Source organism: Pseudopodoces humilis, chromosome 32 (genome assembly GCF_049639895.1).
Source record: "Pseudopodoces humilis isolate 2021_Gansu_Grassland_sample_001 chromosome 32, ASM4963989v1, whole genome shotgun sequence".
Classification (NCBI taxonomy): Eukaryota; Metazoa; Chordata; class Aves; order Passeriformes; family Paridae; genus Pseudopodoces; species Pseudopodoces humilis.
The window spans coordinates 1,955,788-1,974,841 of NC_142231.1; the positions used below are offsets into that span (position 1 = coordinate 1,955,788).

Here is a 19,054-nt window from a genome sequence, read left to right on the forward strand (position 1 = left end):
GGCACTGCTGCCTCCCAGCCTTCCAGTCTTGTTAAAAATTGGTCTGAAGAAGCTGGAATGTTAAAGAAGTAGTAATAATAAATCCTCCATTGGTTTTTAAGTGTTGCTGTTCCATTCCTGGACAGGTGAGGACAGGTGGGAGGACCTCAGTCTTTCCCAGCCCTGACCTGGGCCCTGCCCTGGCCAGGTGAGGTCACGGGGTTTGCTGGCTGCCAAAATTCAGTCTGGATTAAATTCACTTCCCTGCCTGGATCAAATCCTCAGGGCCCAGGGAAGGTGGCTGGGGAAGGAGCTCTGGAGTCTGTGTTCCTGAGGGGTGCTGCTGGACTCAGCTGCACCTGCCCTGCTTTGGGGTCCCACTGACCCCAAATTCCCCCAGCGGCGCCCGAGCTGGGCTCAGGGCTGGGCCCTGGATGTGCTGACACAGAGCTGGAGCCACAGGAACTTCTGATTCATCCCGGGAGGGCTCACACCCAGCCCGGGCTCCTTCCCCTGGTGTTGATCAGCTGGAAGAATGGGGGGGAGGGTTGGGCACATCTGGGGGAGGCTGTGGTGGCCCCCAGTTCCTACCAGGACTCCCCTGTCCCTGCTCTGGTGTGGGGATGGATGGGGTTCAGTGCTCCAAAATCAGGGGGATGGCCAAGATTCTTGATTTGGGGGGCTGAATGCAGCCTCTAGGTGCATCCTCAGGGTCCTGGAGTGCTGCAGGGGTGGGAGGGGAGTGTGCAGGTTTTTGGGGGGATGCCCTGCCTCAGCCCCTGAAAGGGGGTGTCTGGGATCTGGATGTGCTTTAATTTCCCTAGGGCCAGTGTTTGTTCCATCTCCCTATGGGAAGGGAACCAAATATCCTTCAAAAGGGGAAACTTGAGGCATGGGGGCTCCTCAGCCCATCCCTGAGGATGGTTGGGGAAGTTTCAGGGTTTAATTTCCTGGCCCTGCTGCTGACCCAAAGGGCTCTTCTATCTCCCTTCCTCCTCCTGCTTGTCGCCAACCCCTTCTAGGGAGAACTCAGGGAGTGAAGCTCCCTAGGCTCAGTCGGGACTGCAGGTCCAGGGGTGCCAAAATCCAGGTGAGGCTGCCCATTCCCCTTGGCCAAGGCTGCAGGACCCCCCGGGATGGGATCGAGCTGAACCTGGGATCAGGGAGCTCCCAGGGAAGCGTCTCACAGCTCCCTGGGTGTCCGTGGTGGGAACAGGAGCAGCATCAGGAGGAGGGGCTGGATCTGGCGAGAGGGTGGGAGCGAGCCAGGCCAGGGTGGGTGTCCCTGTCCCGGTGTCCCTGTCCCGGAGCTGCTCTGGCAGAGAGTTGTGGTAGAACTGGAAGAGCAGGGCCAGAGCAGAAGGTCAGGTGAAGGTGTGGGTTTGGCACAGGTGAGGGGCTGGGGAGTTGTGGGTCACTTTTTGAGGGCACCTGTGGAGCCGTCTGGGAGAACTGGTATGGCTGGAGTCAAACTGGCTGTGTGGGAAGGGTTGGAAGCATTGGAAGGATTGCTCCTGCTCCTTCCAGACCCTGGATGGATTCCCAGCTGCCCTGCACCTGCTGCTCTTCCCCACTCCATCACAAGTGCTCACTTATCCTTCCCAGGATTAACGTTTTCCCCTCCCAAACCACCAGCCCCCACAGGATTCAGGGTCTGAGCCCTTGCTATTTCCCTGATCCTTTGGGATGAATTTGCATTCAGCTCAATCTGTTTTCCCTCCTAAATTTTGAGACTTGAGCTGATTTGCATCCAGGATTTTTTTCTTTTAAACTTTCCTTTATTTGCAATAAATAATAAACTATAATACAAAGATCTCAACACAGAATCCAAAGTCTCATTCTTTGGGAATAAAAAGGACTCCCAGCACCAGGAAAGGTGAAAGAGCATCTATGAGCAGCCTCTGGGCTGGGGGGCAGCTGCACCCCCTGCCCTAAGCGGTTTTTCCCCTTTCCCCAGGGGCCCCCATACCTGGGCCAGGTGAGGTCCTGCAGGTGCCCCAAGGGGGGGTCTGGGGCCCTGCCATGGTGCAGAGCTGCACTGGGAGGGCAGGGATGGAGCCGAGGGTGCCAGGGGCCTGGCTGAGGGGCTTTGTGGCTGCGGGGAATCTGGAGAGGTTCTAGAGCTCATGCAGGGGTTCTTTACACACACACAGAGCCCTCAGCCTTCCTGCATCCCACAGGGGCCTGGTTGGGAAGGCTCTGGATGAAGAGTCTGCAGCTGCAGCTGGGTGTGGTCATTGCCTGGCTTTGGGGCACACATAAGCCCTCGTGTGGGGCTTCCTCCCCTCCCTCGGCTTGGCTTTTCCAGCTGCTCTTATGGCGGGGTCAGCTCCATGGACTTCTTCCTCTCCTCCCGCTGCTCTTCCCACTCCTCCTCGGACTCGTAGGTGCCCTTGATGATGGCCACCCTGTCAGACATGTTCATGCAGTAGGGGACCAGGATGTAGAAGTAGAGCAGGGAGGCCAAGCAAGCCCCAAGGATGGGCCCGACCCAGAACACCTGGAAAGCAACAGGGACACAGTGAGAGCAGCTCCTGGGGCTGGTGCTCCATCTCGACTCATGGCACCACCATCCATCCCTGTTCCACATGTCCTGCCACACAGAGAGAAGAAAATACCTGTTCCAGGGACTTCCTGGGCTGAAACCCCCTCAGCTGTGCTTGCTGAGGGCCAAACCTGCTCTGTAAGTCTGGGGCTGAGCTTGTAGGAAGTTCTGGGTGAGAGGAACGACCAAGCTGGGCTTCTCTGTGGGCTTCCTTCCCCTCAGATGATGCACCAATGGTGCTCAGAGGGTACCATGGCCTGGAAGTGTCCAAGGGCTGGGTTGGATGGCTCTTGGAGCAACCTGGGCTAGTGGAAGGTGTTCCTACCCATGGCATGGGGTGGGACTAGATGAGCTTTTAGTCATTTCCACCCAACCTACCCTGGGATGGGTTCATTTCTGTCCCCTGGCTGGCTCTGTGCTGGGGGATTAACTGTTCCTGATGCATCAAGGGGCAAAACCTCCCTCATTCTCCAGCTCCTTTTAATCCTTCCTGCCTGGGGTGGGCTCTGAAACCCCCACCCCTGTCATTCCTAAGGCAGTCCATGCCCTGTCCTCACATGGGCCCCACCTGTCCTTGTCCCCAGTGCCACCAAGACTTACCCAGTGCGCGGAGCTGAACCTCCTGGTGACGACCGCAGGCCCAAAGGAGCGCGCAGGGTTCATGGAGCAGCCGGTGAAGTAAATCTGGAGGTGTGGAAAGAACCCTGGGTTCAGGAGCAGATCAGAGCCACTCTTTGGGAACAGGGACTGAAGTGGCCCCTGAGGTGTCTCTGTTTCAGAGAGCTGGAGATGACCCCTCACCACAAAAGAGCCCCAAGATCTCCTGTGTTTTCTCCTCCAGAGCAGCTCCCTCAGGACCAACTGCACGAGGGCATTTTGGGAAGTTCTGTGCTCACAGGACCCTCACCCTGGACTCACCCCCACCAGGTGGCCCAGGGTGACGGAGAGGCCAATGGACAGTGCCGGGGAGCCAACGCCGCTGCGCCGGTTGTCCGTGGACGCAAAGATGCAGGCGGCCAGCTGGAAGGTGAGGATGATCTCCACCACGAGGGCCTGGCCTGGAGTTATGTTGCTGTTGAGCTGGAACCATGAGAGTGACAATAATTAACCCTCTCCAGGGCTTGGCATCACCAGGAGGGCTCCCGGGTACTTTGCTGGTAGATTTGGGATGGTGATGTTGGATTGGAAACCCGTCAGGGCCCCTGCCCAGCCCCTGCTTGAGCTCCCTGCTCCTTCTTTGAAAGGAAAGAAATGATCTTTCTTTCTTTGCAATTCTCCAAAATCTGTCTCTTCCCCAATCCTGTTCCTTCTGTGGGTTCTCCACATCTCTCTCCACTTCCCTGTCTCCACAACACTGCATGCTTTCCCACCAAATCCCTTTTTTCCTGCATTTCTTTGATCCTTGCAGGCTGTTGTACCCTGACTTCTGCCCTGCACATTGTGGAGCATCTCCCAGGAGGATGAGGAGCAGCTGGCATGGGATGGAGGGTGAAGGTTGGGATGAAGGTCATGGGGTGGGATGGGCTGTTGTGTCCCAGTGACTCTGCACAAAATCCTGGGGCTCTCAGGGGGACTCAACCCCACTGGGCATGGGAACGATGAAGTGACCCAACCCATCACAGCTCATTTTTTACCTAAATCTGGCTTGTTTGGGATGTGGAACCTGTGGAATGAGAGGCACTGGAGCTCCTCATCCCAGTGTCTGAACCATTTGCAATGTCTGTGCTGCTCCCAGGGGTCCAGACCTGTCTGTGGTTGGAGTGGCAGCTCCACCGCTGTCATTCCCGGTGTTTTCCCAGCACTGCCCCAAGGGTTTCAGGCTGTGCCTCATTCCTGCTTATCTCAGAGGGTTCTACTGTCCCCCCTCTGCCCCTGGGACCATCCCCCGCTGCTTCTCACAGCCCCTCGACACTGTCCTGCCCCTTGCTCCTTCTCCAGGTCTTCTCCACCACTCTCCCCATCCCTCTCTGTTCCCAGCTCCCCCAGTTCAGTGGTTCCAGTGGGCTCCTGCTCCCCCTGGCTGTACTGGTCTGACTGGGCTCTGCTCCCTCCCTCCCCCTGCTTTTGGCACAGCTCCTATCCCGTGCTAATCTCCAGGTGGAGAGGCTGCACTCAGGAACATCTCAATGGTGTGGGTGACTCACGGGGCCCTCAGGATAGAGGAAGCCCTCATTAAAGGAGGGAAAAACATCCCACTCATCACCCGCACAATAAAGCCGTCATGTCAGAGCTGGGCTCCACTCCTATCCCATTCCCAGCCCGCCTTGCATGCGGGACAGAGCACTGAGGATCCCTCCGGATGGATTCTCCTCCCTGTGTCGCTGAAGGAAAGGCAAGGGAAGAGGGGAGTGCCCTCAGGCAGGGACTCACTGCGTTGATGGCCAGGTTGCCGCGGGTGTTGGCGGGGGTGACGCCGTAGAGGATCCCAGCGCCGGCGATGGCCCCGAGCAGCTGGGCCAGGATGTAGAGCAGCGTGCGGAGCAGGGAGATCTGATTGCCCACGAAGAAGGCGATGGTCACAGCTGGGTTGATGTGGGCGCCGCTGATGTGGCCGAAGGCCTGCACCAAGGTGCCGATGGCCAGCCCGAAGGCCAGCGCGATCTGCAGGATGCTGGGCAGGGCCGATGGCCACTTCAGTGCTGAGCCCAGCCCAATGAAGACGAAGATGAGTGTGGAGAGGAACTCTACAAAGACGGCTCGAGCAAAGGCCAGGGTTAGTATTTCCCTCTTCATGGTGGGAGCAGGTGGAGGGCAGCCAGGGAGGAAGAAAGTATAGGATTGCTCTGTGTCCAGGCTCTGGTGTGTACGGCCAGGTGTAGGGCCATACCTATCTATATATGCAAGAGCAGCAGGAGCTGTGTTACAGGGCGGTGGGTGGAGCCAGGGAATTAGCCAGTCCTCCCAAATTACCATGTGAACCTGGAAAAATTTCCATCTGAAAATGTCTTTGGAGCCTCTTGGTGAACCAGTGACTCAGATATTGGTGGCGTTTCTCTCCTTTCCCTCTGCAAACAAAGAGCCCCTATAGGGTGTCTCTGTGGTCGTTAAATAACGAGGTTGCATAAGGAGGCTGAGCTCCCTCCTCTGCTTTTCCCTTTTACTGCCTCTCGCCAGGTCCTGGGTGTTTCATTAGCACAGGTGTAGTTAATATTTGCTCCCTCCCTTCCTTCCCTGTGCTCGTACGCTGTTCCTGTTGGAAAACCCTCGTTGGGCTGGAGGAGCTCTCCCGGGGCTGGGCTCTGGGTGCGTTCCATGGGACCTTGAAATGTAAAGGAAAATCAAACACCTGGAGCTTCTCCCAGGCTGTCAAGAGAGCTCAGCTCCAGGAAACAAGTGGCTTGCAGTTGTCCAGGGAGCAGGGGAGGGTTTGGGGGAAGCTTTGTCCATCTGGGGAGCTGTAGATGACCCAGAGCTTCCTTGAGGTGTGTGGATGGAGAAATGGGATGGACAGGGCTCCTGGTGCAGAGCCTGGCTGGGAACCTCTGCTTCCTTTCCTTTCTGCTGCTCCTCCCAGGGCATTGGAACGAGGCCTGGAACTGGGGGCTGCTCCCAGCCTGCAGTCAGGAATGGCATCTCCTCCCTGCCACCTGTGCCCTTTCCTTTTCTTTCTGCCTTTCCAGCTCTTGCTCAACTAGCAATGATTTTGTTCCTGGGAATGCCAGCACCAAGCCACAGGCTCTGTATGGACACAGGCTGCATTTACACATCTCCTTTCATGTTCCCGGGGCACTGCCCTCCACCCCAAACCCATCCGTCTGCAGATGCTTGGCTGGCAGGGAGTGGCGGGGGAGGCTCTCGGGGCTGTGCACGTGGAGCTGTTGGGGACAGAGGTTTTGGGGCGGAAAAGGTCTCAGGTGACGCTTAACAAAGAATTCTTGGTTCTCTCGTAGCCCTTGCAGCCTTGTGCCAGGAGAGTTTTTTTAGATAGGTTTGGGTGCCAGATCTGCTCTCCTTGTTCAGTTGATCCGTTTCCTTTCCCAAATGATGCTCGGGCTGGGTTTATCCCTGGCTGCCAGGTCCCTCTGCAGGGGCAGCCACACTCCAGCACTCAGGGAGAAAAGCTCTGCAAGCAGGACATGGCTAAAATCCTCCCTAAATCCCAAAGTTGGATTCACTGCTGCCTTCTGAAGAGGCAGTCAGGCCTGGGTGGGGTCAAACACCAGGAGGATTTCTGTCCAGAACAAGGAGAGGGGACTTCTTGTCCAGGACTGGAAATAAATGAGCTTTTCTCTTCCTTTGTACCCAAAATCCTGAGAAAAACAGACCTGGAGGGCCTCGAGGGACTGAGGATCTGTTACAGCCTTAATTCCTGATAATGGTTTTCTCCTGGATCTGCTGATCCCAGGGCTGATTGCAGAGTCAAAGCCCAGATCTGTTATCCTCGAAACACCTGGTCCGTTGGCGTCTTTTGGTGAAAGTTTTGCAAGCTGGTATTTCAAGACACCCTGGCTGGATTCCAGCTGCCGTAATTACTTGCCACTTCCCTTCAGCCCTGTCTGTGGCTCCAGCTGGATAAAATGCTCCCTTTTCCCATCCTTCCAGCCCTTCCTCAATGTCCCTATCCTGGATCTCCCTTGGTGGCAGCTGCATTTTACTGTCGGCTCCTCCAGCACACTCCTTGCTTTAGCTGAAAAGCCAAAAAAATGCTCTTCCAGCCTCCCAGGTGTGGATAATAACAAGCAAAATCCTGCAGCTGACTCGGGGATCTTATCAAATAGGGCTGGGAATGACAGGGAAAGCTTCCAGAGAGAAACAAGATGTTTCTCTCTCAACACACTACACAAAGCGTCTTCTCCTGAGGCAGTTTGGGAACCTTTTCTCACCGGGGCATTCCTGCTTGGCTCCTCTGATGCCAGCCCGAGCATTTGGAAGGCTCCCTGTCCTCTCCATGGCTCCATGCCACCTGAGGAGCTTGGCTGAACTGAAGGTGCTTTGATGTGTCAGGTTTAATGGAATTGGGCAAGGTGCTGGCAGGCTGGCGCTGACAGACGGACACCTACGTGGAGGGGTCACACACGCCTTGCCTCACCCGCCCTGCAGGAGACAACACGAGGCTTTTGGCAATAGGGGCAGGTTTGGCTGCCTCCTTCCTCCTCCTCTTTTTCCTCATCCTCCTCCTCACTGGCATTGGAAGACAAACAACACAACCAAAACCTGCCCTAATCTGCCACTCAGGAGAGGAACCCCGAAGTGGGGAGGGGGTGGGAGGGAGGCAGCTGCTGCTTCATCCTCACCTGGGGCTGTCCTGGGCTTGCCCAGGGAGTCATGTGTGTCATTGAGGCCACCCTGGGCCAGTCCCTGTCAGTCCCTGCTGTCACCCAGGTCCTTGGCAGAGTTCACGGGCTGTAGTTAATTTGCTGTTGTTAATTTGCATTTCCTCACTGTTTCTGGTGAGTTCAGCTCTGTGCTGCACCTTGGGGCCAGGCAGAAGCTGCTCCAAATTCAGGTTACAAACGCTGCTGAGCCAGGGTTTGGAATTTCCTCCTCACCTGGCTCCATACCTCAGCCAAGGACCTTAGGACTGGCCCAATAATAGAGGCAGTGACAGGATGTCCTGAACAGAAAACACCAATTCTGCTGGAACTGGGATCAGAAACACAGAATCAATTGAGCAGAAAAAGACCTCTGCGATCTTCAAGTCCAACCCATGACCTAAAGTTGTGGGCTGGGATTAGATGACCCAAAGATCTTGGTTAGGATGACATCAGAGGAGAAAGTTTGGTTCAGTTTTTCAAGAGAAAAGGTGTTTCTTGCTGTCTCAGCTCCAGGATTTTGCAATGAGGCATTGATAAGGAAAAACTGAAATATCACAGAGCAGAAGCAGCAAACTTTGCCCTTGTGATCCTCAGTTCAGGGGCTGATGGGAAGGGTTTGCTGCTGCTCTGGGGTGCACCTGTGCAGGTGTTTCAGATGGGGCTTTCAAGGATCCCTCTTATCTGACCTCCATCTGCTGCCCTCTCTTTGAAGCTGATGGATGACACCGCTGGCCTGGGGTTGGTGGCGTTTCCACTTTCTCCTGCCCTGCAGCAACGAGGCTTTGGCTTCCTTTAGTTCCAGCTTCAGAGCTAAAACGCTGTGACATTGAGTTTTGGGGCTGTCCTCACGTCCCCTGCTGCTGTCCCTTCTCCAGCCCGCAGTGGCTGCCGGGGTGACCTGGCACTCTGTAAGCACGGATGCCACCTAAACACTCTTCAAGTGCTGACTGGTGACAAAGCTTAACGACAGCGTTGCTCTGCTCTTTGCTCAGCAATTCCTGGGGATCTCGAGGCAGCTCTGAGGCTGCTCTGCCTCCTCAAGAGTTCATTTACATTGAAATCATCGTTAAATTGTCCCGTGGGATAATGAGTGTCAGAGAAAGCCTGGCTGGAAAACCAAATCACACAGTGGGAACAGTGGGATGAACCCCCGGTGTTCTGATTTTCAGGTCCAGCCCTTTCCAGCAAAGCCACCAGCACCAGGGACATCTCAAGGCCCCCTTTCTGCTCACTTGGAATTCTTATGGGCCATTTGTTGTGTCCTTGGGATTCTGACAGAGTTGGGGGCACCTCTGGAAAGGTGTTTCCTGTGGAAACCCCTGTGCAGTCCTTCCTCGGTTTACAAGGAGCACACCTGGGAATAAACTGAAAGGATGGGGGAGGGAGATGTCCCTGCAAAGGTGATTTCCCCACTCCCCTTAGCACTGCCATCCTACCCATGCTGGAGGAGCTTCAGCTGCGCCCAGGCAGAGGGCGTGAAATCACAACCAGGCTCTGAACCATCTGAAAAACACAATAAATTAATTAATGAGTTCTTGATATCATTGCAGGAATCTGGAAACTCCTAAAAACATCCTGGGGGTACCAGGAGGTGAGAGCTGGACAGGACCCAGAGGCCCCTAAGCCTGGGCTGAGCCCCCCCAGAGGGGGGGTTCTGCCCCTGTCCCAGGTAAGACCCCACCTGCAGAGTTGCTCCAGCCCTGGGACCCTGCGCAGGGAGGACGTGGAGCTGCTGGAGCCAGTCCAGAGGAGGAACCAGAATGATCAGAGGGATGGAGCAGCACTGCTGTGAGGAAAGGCCAGGAGAACTGGGATTGTCCAGCCTGGAGAAGACTCTGGGGTGACCAGTGCCTGAAGGAGTTGCAGGAAAGATGAAAGGAGACAATTTCCAAGGGTCTGGAGTGCCAGGAAAAGGGGGAATAGCTTCCCACTGCAGAAGGCAGGCCAAGATGGGATATTGGGAAGGAATTCCTGGCTGTGAGGGTGGGCAGGCCCTGGAATGGATTTCCCAGAGCAGCTGTGGCCCCATCCCTGGAAGTGTCCAAGGCCAGGCTGGACAGGGTTTGGAGCAGCCTGGGACAGTGGGAGGTGTCCCTGCCCATGGCAGGGGTGGGACAGGATGAGCTTTAAGGTCTCTTCCCACTCAAACCCTCCCATGGTTCTATGAAAAGCCAAGATTTTCACACAATCCCCTGGCTCCAAGTGCCCAAGGCTTCACAGCAGAACATTGGAGACAATAGATGGACAGCTGGGGAATGGGAAAATCCATTTTCCCCCTGTCCTGCCTCTGAAACGCAGAGCAAATGCATCAAGGAATTTCTCATCTTTAAAAATGTTCACTGGAGAGTTAAAGACACCCATGCTGGGAACATCCCTTGTGCCATCAGATCTGGAGCTGAAGACTCTTGCACTGAGTGGTGTCTGGAAATGCGGGAATTTTCTTCTGATTATTTGGATTCCTGGGAAGTTTGGATGAAAACTGAAGCAGAACCTCCATTCTCTCCAGCAGATCCTTTGGCAGAGCCCTGGGAATAGAAGAATTTTGGGATGTTTGGCTTCCCCCTGGGGCACCAGCACCGTCTGGGATGGTCTGTGGTCATTACCTACTCCTGGCCCTCCTCTTGTCCTCCTGGCTCCTCAAGGAAAACACACTTGGGAAATATTTCTCCATCTATAAATAGGTCCATAAAAATAATGATGCACCTGACCCCAGGTAGGCCATGGCATTGCAGGTAAGTGACTGCTGGAGGCTCACGCAGCCCCCAGGATTGGGACTGGGAGAATTTGGAAAGGTCCAGCCAAGAAATCCCAAGCAGAGAACTCAGCTCTGCCCCACACCGAGGTGACCTGGGCTGATCTCTGTCCTCCCTGTCCCACAGGTGTGACCAGGAGCTGAAGGGTTTTGTCCTGTGTTGGGATTGTCAAGGTACAGGTGGGTTTGGGCTTTTCCAGGCCATGATTTCACTTCCATGTTCTCCCAGTTGTTTCCCCATTTTCCCATGTGATACAGAAGCACTTCAGGCACTGGGATCAAGGTCAGTGTTCCCAGGTTCTCCCAGATTGCTTGAGCAGGGATTTGGATGCTCCCAGGTCTCTACAGCAGATAAGGGATCAGTGGGTGGGTGTGGCAATGCTCCTTCCTGGAGCTGAACAGGGAAAGGAGGAATTCCTTGGGATTAACTACAAATTGTATCAGAAGTTTTGAGGAGCAGGACCAGGGCACGGCTCCTGCTCTGGGCTCTTCTGAGGCCCCTCAGATCCTGGGGTCCCCTTGGGCCTCTACTGCCAAGAGAGACCTTGAGGGGCTGGAGCAAGTCCAGGGATGGGAATGGAGCTGGGAAAGGGCTGGAGCACCAGGAGAAGGGTCTGGAGAACTCCTGAGGGACCTGGGGGGCTCAGCCTGGAGAAAAAGAGGCTCTGGGCCTCCTTTTGTCTCTGCAGAACTCCCTGCCAGGAGGGGACAGCTGGGGTGGGTGAGGCTCTGCCCCAGGGAACAGGGACAGGAGGAGAGGGAATGGCCTCAGGCTGTGCAAGGGGAGGTTTAGCTGGATATTGGGGGAAATTTCCTCTGTGGGAAGGGTTTTCCAGACCAGGCACAGCTGCTCATGGCAGGGGTGAGGTCCCATCCCTGGAAGGATTTCAGAGCTGTGACACTTGGGGACATGGTCGGGGTGGCCTTGGCAGTGCTGATGAAATGCTTGGAATGGATGGTCTCCAAGGCACTTTCCAACCTAAACAATTCCATGGTTCCAGGAATATGGCAGCCAAGGACAACAAAAGGGATATGGCTGTGTGCAAAATGCTCTGAATTTTTACAGCTTTGCAGAAGGATCAGCCCAAAGCCCATCCCTGATCCCAAGGTGGGAGAAGGAGAAAACCTCATGGTCTTGGGGGTGGAAGGACATGGGAATGCTTCAAATCCTGGCTCAAATCACTCCCACGGGATCTGACATCCCAAGTTATGCCAGTTTAGGGATGATTATGGTCCATCTGTGGCAGCTCCAGGTTCCTGATCCTGCCCTCCAATTCCAGCTCCCCCAGTGCAGTCCGGAATGTCTGGGTGGTTTCCTGACAGGGCAAGTTTGGGAAGTGTCACAGCTCCACAGGGAAGGTGAATTTATATTCCTGGGAAGACTGGGGGTGCTTCAGCCACCTGGCTGAGGGGTTTGGGGTCTGGGAGGTGACTTTATAGGAGTTTATATCTATTATTTACCATTAAAGGTGTCAGTGTTTTCCATAAATGTGTCAGTATTTGAACCCTGTGTCCAAATTCAGGGGATAAAAGGGAATTTAAAGCACTTCATGTGAAAGAGGAGAGACATTATCAGACATTAAACCTCACGTTCAGGCCCTGGGAGACTTAAACAATTGTCAGGGTAAATAATAAATGAAACGCTTTGATCTGGAGAAGAGACATTGAACACATCAACATTAATTTAAATAAATGAATTCAGCTGTGGCTTTTTCTACAGCAGAACATGCCCAGGGTGACTTCTGGAAAAATCCGCTGGGATTTTCCTGCACACATACATGGATTAATTTTCCTTTAAAAAGCATCAGAAACCCCATATGACTTTAAAAAGTGAACATTTGATAACTGAAATACAATTTGACAATGGAATCGACCTAAAACATGATTTTATTGTCATTGCTGAGAACAGAGGGAATTTTTGAGAAGCCTCTTCTGAGCTAAAATTCAAATTCACCATTGAGGAACAAAGGGAAGCAGAATCCCTGTTTTTGGGTGGATCAAACCAGGGCTGGAAGTGCTGCCTTGGCAAAGCCCTCTGGGGGTATTTGCATGGCTGTTGATAAACACTTGGTCCAGGCCAGATCAAAGCTGGGCTCCCTCCTTACCCCTCCAGCCACTCCAACATCTGAGGAAGAGCGTGGGGAGAAAGGCAAGGATGGATCTGGTGGGAGGAGGGGATGGTGCCAGTGGAGCAGAGTGAAGAGTATCATTTGGTAGAAGGGTCCTGTCAGAACAGGGAAGGGAAATTATCCATAATGATCCATAAATTAGCCCTCATTATTCAGAATTGGGCCCAATCTCATAGAATATTCCCATTAACAGCCTTTCCAGAGAAATCTTGATGAGGCTGACACTGATGGGGCAATGTTGGAGACACTGCTGGGATTCACTCTGGGTATGGAGGACTTGGGGCAGAGCAAGTGAAATGGGGTTAAATCAATGGCTGAAAGAGCAAAGTTCACCCAAGACCAACCCAAATCCTTTGGCCAGGCTGAGGACCATGACCAGGTCCTGACAGGGCAGAGGGAAGGGGTGGCAGGGGTTTGGAGCGTCTGGAGTGATGCAGCTGTGAGAAGGGGATGTGAGAAGCAAGTGATGGAGATGAGAAGGAATTCCTGGCTGTGAGGGTGAGGAGGCCCTGGAATGGATTTCCCAGAGGAGCTGTGGCTGCCTCACTCCTGGAAGTGTCCAAGGCCAGGTTGGATGGGGCTTGGAGCAGCCTGAGATAGTGGGAGGTGTCCCTGGCCATGGCAGGGGTGGGATGGGTGGGGTTTAAGGTCCCTTCCCATCCCACCCATTCCATGATTCTGATTCTTCACACCTGAAACATGTTGGGTGTGAAATCTTTCCTTTGTGTGCTCCAGGAGATCTGAGTGTCCGAGGGTTAACGGGACCAGATGAAAGAAGGGAAAACCAGTGGGAGAGGAAGGACAACCCTGGCCCAGTAATAAGGTGGGTATGAGTTTGGGCTGTAACCCGGGTTTGTCATTTCACAGGACAGGGAATTTGCAAGTGCCACAGTGGGGCCTGTAGGGACTCATGGCCATGCTCCCAGTCTCATCTTCCCAGGAAAGCCCCTGTGGAAGCACCTCTGTGTCCTGTGGCAGGTGGAAAGTGGCACTTTGGTCCCTTTCACAGCAGAACCTGTCAAGTGTGACGCTCATGGCTCAGAGTGAGCGCTCCTGCTCCTGCTGCTGCTCCTGCGTGTGAGCCAAGAGCTGAGCGGGGATCGGAGACGGGAGCAGAGTGAGCAATGAGGCATCGGGTGGCAACCTCCACACCCAGGGTAATGAACACTCTTCAGGCTCCTCGGAGCTCTCCGTGAGGGAACAGCCTCAGCCAAGCTCCGTGTCCTGCGAGGGGAGCATGGAAGAGGGCATCCTGGGGAGATCCCTTGTTCCTGTGGGGTTGGGATTTACCGGCTCTTCCCCAGATCAGAAACCACCCTGGCGTGGGGAGAGCTGGGAACAAGAGGTGGGTGGGACCAGCACAGCATCTCCCTAGGAGAGGAGTCAACTTCAGTGCCCCAGGAGAAATGAAGGGAGAGAGGGGAGAGGTGAGATGCTCCTCTGCATGAGCACTAAAACCATGCCAGAGGTTTCCAGCTCCTCTCTTGGCCCAGGGAGAGGGTGGGCTACACCTTCTCAGACATCCCCCTGGGCAAGGTCTGGGGGGAGTGGAGCTCCACGGACTGGCGCCGCCGGACCTCGCGCTCGGCCCAGTCTGGCTCAGGCTCGCAGCCCTTGAGGATGGCCAAGCGCTCTGAGAAGGTTTTGGCCTGTGGGAACAGGATGTAGTTGTAGAGGATTGAAGCTGCTGCAGCCCCAATCAGGGGGCCCACCCAGAACACCTGGAGAGAAGAGAAGAGTGGGGTGAGCAGAATAAGCCTGGCTTTGGAGGGTGGCGACGAACTGGGATCTCTGAGGGGCATTCCAGGGGCTTGGGTTCCTTCCTGGGAAGAAAACACAGTCAGCTCTGCTTTGGCCATTGCTGGGGATCTGAACTCCCTCCCAGTGCCTGGATATTCCCAACCATCCTCTTACACCATTTCCCCTCTGCTCAGACTCTGCATTAATGACAGGCCCATTGTGAATGTGCTGAGTGATGTGGCATCATCTGGAGGAGCATTTTCCTACCCACTCATGGATTGCTGTGGGAGGAGGAAGAGGATGAGGAGGCGGCACCAGCCTGGGCTAGACACCTTGGAACACATCAGCAACCACCACAGCTCTGCCTCCAGCCAGGCTCTTTACAGATGAAAACAATAAAATAATGGAATCTCCTGAGCTGGAAAGGACCCACAAGGATCCTCAAAATCTGGCTTCTGGCCCTGCTCAGGACAACCACCACCAATCCAATCCCACCCTGTGCCTGAGAGCATTGCCAAAATGCTCCTGGAGCTCTGGCAGGCTGAGCCATGGCCATTCCCTGGGGAGCCAGGGAGTGTTCCCAAAGATGTACCTAGATCCAGGAACCAGGAAAGTTCCCCAGGACTGGCAGCTGTTCCACTCTCCATTGGTTTTGTTCCCTGTGTTAAGTCACGTCAACAAACCTCACACCCTGGTCCTGTTGCAATGCTCCCAGTTTGGAGTTTGGGAAAGCCAATTAAGCATCCAGCAGCCCCACCTCCTGCTCCTAATCTCTCCATCTCTCTTCCAGCTGGGAACTGGCATGGAAATGCCGGGAATTTGTCTGGCTTGGTGAGTTTCGAGGAATATTGGCAGTTTGGGGGCCTCATCCAACCCAACCCCCAGAGCCAAGTTCTCACCCAGTGGTCGCTGAAGTCTCCGACGACGACAGCGGGAGCGAAGGACCTGGCGGGATTCATGGAGCAGCCGGTGTAACGGATCTGCCAGGAACACCACGGCCGGTGTCAGCATTAAGCCCTTTTACCACATTTTTAAGAATGTTGGGGTGTCATTAGGGTGATTCATCCCCTGAGCTGCTGCTTCACCCTCCAGCTCCTCCTGTTCCAGGAAAAGGAATTCCAGGAGCCACCACCATCTGAGTCAACACCGTGAGGTGTCTGAGCTCGTGTGTCCCGAGCGTGGTGTTGCCGTGCTGCAGCCCAAGGACTGCAGGGATGAGCTCCCAGTCCTGCAGAAAATTCCCTCTCCTGCCTCTGAAGACAAGAGAGGAGCAGTCCCGTGGACACAGGGGCTCGTGGAGCCTTGAGGATGGAAGGTGTGGTGTGACCAACAGCGTTTTTCTGTGTGCACTGGGTGTGGGGGCTGCTTTGGACTGTCACCCAGCTGGGATTTCCTTGAAAACCCATCCCAAACACTTCCCAGGCTCATCATGTTCTTGAGAGCCCCAGCTGCCAACACATTTGCTCCAGGAGAGATCCCACAGATGTCTGGAACTCCCTATAGGACTCAAGGAGAGGCAGAGTCCAGAAAATCAAGTTAATACCAAATAAAAGCTGAGCTCAGGCCACAGCTCTCCCACAGCTTCAGTGGGATTTTTCCCTTTCTCCACTGGAAAACCATGGGTTACAAATCCCCCATCAAGCCTGGAGATGCAGCCAAACCAACTCTGGGCATAAACAAAAAAATAACTCCAAAAGTGCAAGTTTTGGCCCATCCACTCACCCCAAGAAGGTGGCCCACGGCCACGGAGAGGCCAATGGAGAGGGCAGGGGAACCCAGGTTGTCCTCACGCCGCTCGTCTGTGGAAGCAAAGACGCACAGGACCAGCTGGAAGGTGAGGAACAGCTCCACTGTCACCGCCTGCCCTGTCGTGGTCTCATTGTGCAGCTGGAATGGGAGGAAAGATATGTTCCAGGGCCAAGTTCCATGAGTGGATGGGAAATATGGAGGACAAATCCAAAATCAGGGGGAGCCAAAGGAGGCAGGGGAGATTTTTGGCATCACAAAGAAAAAAATTTCCAGGTAGAAGAAGTCACTCAATGGGAAATGCTTGATTGACATCTCAGGAAATTTTATTGGCATTTTTTGGGTATTTTTCCATTTGTTTTTCTTTTCCTCATACTCAAAATGCCTTTTGGAAAAGTTTACAAGTTGCATTTTGAAGACATTGAAAATAAATATTTTGGCATGAAAAAAGAAAATATTCCCATTCCACTTCTTTGACTCAGAGAATTTATCAGGTCTGATCTGGAACCATTCCTGGTTGCACCCCCTCTCCTCCAACTCAGTCCCTTCTTCCCCTGTGTCCCCCCAAATCTAATCCCATCACTTGGGGATCCCAGGAAGGTCCTGACTGCCCTCCTGTCCGAGCTCCAGAGTCAGATCTTTCTCATTCTCCTTCCCAGTATTCCCCTCCCATTTTATAGGGACAATCTGTGCAGGTAGCCACGTGATGAACAGCCCACAGGGGAAAAAAACCTTCTCCAAATCCCCAGTTCCCACTTTTAGGTGGTTTAATCTGAAAACCAACAAAGCTGGAGCAGTCTGAGCCTCTTTTAAACCTCCTGCTTTTATTACCCTTGGTCATTACCAGCCTAAATCCCTTTGTTCAGATTAAACCACAATCCCTCTTTTTAACCCTCTTAATCACTCTGGCAGTGCAGCTGAGTCCTGGCAGTGCCTCCCTGCTGTGGGAAAGGCGATTTCCATCTGCTGCTTCCCAACCCAGCTCCCTGCTCCTCCCTCACTCCGCTGGGGCTGGGGGACGCTGATCCGGGCAGGTGCCCGTGTCCACCTGGGATGGTGGGCATGGAGAGGGGACAGTAAATCCCTGGCTTTCAATTCCTTTTCCCCCTCCTGTTGTTATGTTCAGCAGTGGGGAAGGGGGTGTTGGAGACCGGGATACCATTGGAGAATCCTCCATAGCTTCCTAAAGTTCCCCTGCTCTCTTTTTTTTCCCTGTCTGAAATCAGTGTGAGATCCTTGTAAAGCTTTAGGGCACCCATGTGTTGGGTTTTGGGATGAACCAGCTGGATCTGGTGTGCCCATCCCATCACAATGGGAAGCAATGAGCTGAATCTAATGAAAATCTGGGATTCAGACCCAAATATCTCCTCTCCCCACCACCTCAGCAACCTGGAAATTGTGGCCTTGCCAAAGCAGAGCCAGGCTTTGGCTGCCTGTACGCACACCAGAGGGGAAATTGGGATGAGCCTGGGATAAGAGGAACGCAGAGGTGCTGTTTTGGATGTGTCCTTCCTTAAACCCCTGGGACCCCCAGAATCCAAGCTTCCCCCAGTACAGCCCCAGGGAAAAATGAGATGGTTGTGACTCCGAGAGAGGTGTCTGTGGCCAGCTGGATCCTTCCTCTGGTTTAGCCCTAAAAACAGGGGACATTTTTGGCACCAATATGAAAAGAGGAAAAGTTTCCCAGGTGGAAGAAGCGGTTCAATGGGAAACACTTGATTGACCTCAGGAAATTTTAGCCCTAAAACCAGAGGAAGACAAGTCCTGCCGTTATTTCTGCTCCTGGCAGGACCCATGGAGCAGCAGGGTCCTGGTGCTGGGCTGTGGCATTCAGAGGCTCCCTCACCTCACCCAGAGGGTCTTTGCTGGCCATAAGCCCCTTCCTCCCACCCCTCAGCCTTTCCAAAGACCCTGCCCAGTCTCCCCGCGACCTCCCAAGCCCAGCCTGTGCCGAAGCCTCACCTTGTTGAGGGCCAGGCCCTGGCGGGAGCTGGCCGGGGTGATCTCGTGCAGGATGGCAGCGCCCACCACCCCGCCCAGCAGCTGGGCCACCACGTAGAAGAGGGCACGGAGCAGGGAGAGCTGCGAGCCCAGCAGACAGCCCAGGGTCACGGCAGGGTTGATGTGGGCGCCGCTCACGTGGCCCAGGGACTGCACCAGGGTCCCAATGGCCAAGCCAAAGGCCAGCGCGATCTGCAGGGTGCTCGGGGCCAGTGCCGAGGGCCAGTTCAGGGCAGAGCCGAGGCCGAAGAGGACGAAGACCAACGTGGCCAGGAATTCCGCCAGGACAGCCCGAGTGAAGGCGATGGAGCGCAGTTCCCACATCATGGAGGCTCCCAGGAATGATCCTGCCCGGAGTGTCCTCAGTGCCCACCTCCTGCTGTGTCCCTGAGGATGACCTGGGACAACACTTATATACCTGGAGGTGGGGGTGCCACAGGATCAGCTGCTGAAGGGGATGGGATCATGGTCCCAGGAAATCTGATGCTTTTTTCCTTCTGTGTTCCAGCTGAGGGAACATCAGATCCTGCCCCTTCTATTAAAGCTGGGGAATGCAGTGCTTGCCACCCTTGGAGGTCATAGATCAGCCTCCAGCAGTGCTGGAAGGACTGCTCCCTTTCTCCTGGGCTTCCTTCCCTGGGATCTATCCCCAGAACTGCTGTTGCAACTGGATCCTGTGAGCATGGAAAGGGCAGGAAGCAATGTGAGATCTGTGGAACTGGAGCTGAGGTTGGCTTGTGTTGAAAATCAGGCCATGGGCTGTGATTTAAGAATCAGAAAAATCCGGAAACATTGAGGGATTCCTGGGGGTGTTCTGCGCAGGGCCAGGAGTTCGATTTGGTGATCCTTGAGGGTCTCCCAACTGAGGATATTCCACAATTCCATAAAAAGTAAGTGCAGGGGAGGC

The 19,054-nt window shown here is 54.4% G+C and overlaps 2 protein-coding genes across 3 annotated transcripts; both read right to left on the bottom strand.

Moving 5' to 3' along the window:
• Window positions 1-1,858: 1,858 nt before the first annotated feature.
• On the bottom strand, window positions 1,859-5,629 carry LOC102107322 (aquaporin-5). Its single transcript, XM_005532004.3, has 4 exons — window positions 4,895-5,629; window positions 3,443-3,604; window positions 3,125-3,208; window positions 1,859-2,479 (listed from the first exon to the last, which is right to left on the bottom strand). Exons 1-4 carry the CDS (start codon window positions 5,435-5,437, stop codon window positions 2,294-2,296), a joined length of 975 nt encoding a protein of 324 aa, XP_005532061.2. The 5' UTR covers window positions 5,438-5,629; the 3' UTR covers window positions 1,859-2,293.
• Window positions 5,630-12,400: 6,771 nt separating this feature from the next.
• Window positions 12,401-18,516, bottom strand: LOC102107508 (aquaporin-2). 2 transcript variants are annotated; one of them, XM_005532005.2, is made up of 4 exons: window positions 18,109-18,516; window positions 16,123-16,287; window positions 15,300-15,380; window positions 12,401-14,381 (listed from the first exon to the last, which is right to left on the bottom strand). In XM_005532005.2, exons 1-4 carry the CDS (start codon window positions 18,472-18,474, stop codon window positions 14,166-14,168), a joined length of 828 nt encoding a protein of 275 aa, XP_005532062.2. In that variant the 5' UTR covers window positions 18,475-18,516; the 3' UTR covers window positions 12,401-14,165. The 2 variants fall into 2 exon arrangements, with proteins under 2 accessions (XP_005532062.2, XP_087924999.1); XM_088068873.1 differs by lacking the exon at window positions 12,401-14,381 and having other exon boundaries at window positions 14,612-15,380.
• Window positions 18,517-19,054: the final 538 nt, after the last annotated feature.

Bases quoted from the DNA above. Each gene is read 5' to 3' on its own strand.
- LOC102107322 (XM_005532004.3), bottom strand. From the start codon at position 5,437: ATGGTAATTTGGGAGGACTGGCTAATTCCCTGGCTCCACCCACCGCCC. The intron at 3,605-4,894 runs GTGAGTCCCTGC...TCATGGTTCCAG, and splicing joins GCAACCTGGCCATCAACGCA to CTCAACAGCAACATAACTCC. The intron at 3,209-3,442 runs GTGAGTCCAGGG...CCACACCTCCAG, and splicing joins CCCTGGGCCACCTGGTGGGG to ATTTACTTCACCGGCTGCTC.
- LOC102107508 (XM_088068873.1), bottom strand. From the start codon at position 18,474: ATGATGTGGGAACTGCGCTCCATCGCCTTCACTCGGGCTGTCCTGGCG. The intron at 16,288-18,108 runs GTGAGGCTTCGG...CTCCCATTCCAG, and splicing joins AGGGCCTGGCCCTCAACAAG to CTGCACAATGAGACCACGAC. The intron at 15,381-16,122 runs GTGAGTGGATGG...TGTTCCTGGCAG, and splicing joins CCGTGGGCCACCTTCTTGGG to ATCCGTTACACCGGCTGCTC.